At 40.9% G+C, this 1,759-nt stretch overlaps 1 protein-coding gene across 1 annotated transcript in view; it reads right to left on the minus strand.

Annotated features, from left to right (window-relative positions):
* The window catches only part of LOC119674972 (probable ATP-dependent RNA helicase DDX43), a 3,802-nt gene extending 2,248 nt beyond the window's left edge, over positions 1-1,554 (minus strand). Inside the window, exons 1-2 of the mRNA XM_038086128.1 lie at positions 1,501-1,554; positions 958-1,218 (exon numbers count right to left, since the gene is read on the minus strand). Coding sequence (XP_037942056.1) covers positions 958-1,218; positions 1,501-1,554 — 315 coding nt within the window. The remainder of the gene's footprint in view (positions 1-957; positions 1,219-1,500) is intronic.
* Positions 1,555-1,759: the final 205 nt, after the last annotated feature.

A 1,759-nucleotide genomic window follows, 5' to 3' on the forward strand; every position in this document is an offset into this window, starting at 1 on the left:
TAATTAACCTAAGATCTGCATACTTCTCTGAGGAGCCCGTAACCATTCTAAGATTCGATAACGCGGTGTTAGTAAGTCTGTCAGTTTTCGTAAATAATTTCAGGTCCATATCCTTCATATATTTTTTGAACGGATCAATCTTAATCTTGATCAATCTTATCACTTCATCAGACTTACCAATAATTACGCTTAGATCTGCATACCTCTTCGAGGAGCCCGTAACCATTCTAAGATTCGATAACGCGGTGTTAGTAAGTCTATCAGTTTTCGTAAATAATTTCAGGGCTCTATCCTTTATGTAGTTTTTGATCGGATCAATCTTGACGTCTACATGCTCTTGAAATGTTTTGCTTATGTTGAGAGCACATTTATCCAGGTGTAGCATATACGTGTCGTCAGCGTATAACACCAAAATCGATGGACCTAACATTGGGATATTAGATGTATAAATGTTGTAGAGAGTGGGAAAAATGGAGATCTCTGAGGAACCCCTGCTTCTGATTGACGAGAGATTGCTGTTGATTTTCGTGCGAAAGGATCTCTCACGTAAGAAGCTGCCGATGATTTTAGTTGGCCTGCCTGGAACACCTAGATCAGACATTTTACTATCAGGCCATCATGCCAGACCTTGTCAAAAGCTTTATAAATATCAAAAATGATCTTTCCAGTCGACTTTCTTCCACTAAGGGCTGTTTGAATCATTTCCGCCGTTCTAGCTAGTTGAAGTGCCTTGGACAGGTCATTATTATCCGGTTTAGGGAAGACAATGACTGTGGCCAGCTTCCAGGTCTTAGGAAATTCATCTAGCCTGAGCATACAATTAATAATGTTAGTGATAAGCTGGATTGCGTTCTCTGGCAGGTTACGTAGGCATCTGTTGTTAATTATATCATGGCCAGGTGCCGACCTAATCTTCAATCTCGCTATAATTTGGGAGATTTCTTCGTTACTGCATACTGCAGTGCCATCATCTGGCTCCTGATCCAAAATATTATTTGCCTCCTCGGAGATGCGTTCTTCTTCCTCTGAGTCATATTCTAAGTCTTCATTGGGCTGGAATTGAAGTTCAAGGGTGTCTGTGAAGGTCACGGCTTTTTCTAAATCTGTATATACCAAGCCTGTTCCTCTATGGATGGGTGGTATTACTGGTTTACGCTTCAGGCTGAAGTATTTATTTATGACCCAAAAGGCTGTTCCAAGGCCGTTGAGAAATTCACCCTATTTCACGTTTTTAAATATATAAATCTTTTTCCTGATTTCATTTGAAGGACGGTTGGCCTCCCTTCTGCTCTCCGGGTCACAAGTTATTTGAGTAAATTTCCGGATTCTATTTTGATTTCTAATCATGTTTTTAAAAGGCTGCGGTAAGTTAAAATAACTGTATGGTTTCCTATATTTGAGGGTGGAGCTATCAAAGGCATGCTTTAATAGATGGGCCAGGTTCTGTATACAGTTATCCAATTTTTCTAAGGCTTCTGGATGGTTTTTGATGCAGCTAACGTCTACTAAGTTCTTGAGCGCGTTCCAGTCGCTGGTAGATAACGTAGGGGTCATAGTGTTCATGGGACAGTTTATGGGAAGAATGAATAGAACCGGTTTATGATCAGAGTCTAGCTCATCTAAAACTTTCATATGCACGGTATAATCTAGGTTGGACATGCCGAGGTCTATTATATGGCCTTGGCATGTCTATTATATGGCCTGCTTGGTTCCACAAACGGTCGAGTCTACGTCCCGGAGCCACTCGTCATCAACGACG

The sequence above is a fragment of the Teleopsis dalmanni genome, chromosome 2 (genome assembly GCF_002237135.1).
Source record: "Teleopsis dalmanni isolate 2A chromosome 2, ASM223713v2, whole genome shotgun sequence".
NCBI classification, from domain to species: domain Eukaryota; kingdom Metazoa; phylum Arthropoda; class Insecta; order Diptera; family Diopsidae; genus Teleopsis; species Teleopsis dalmanni.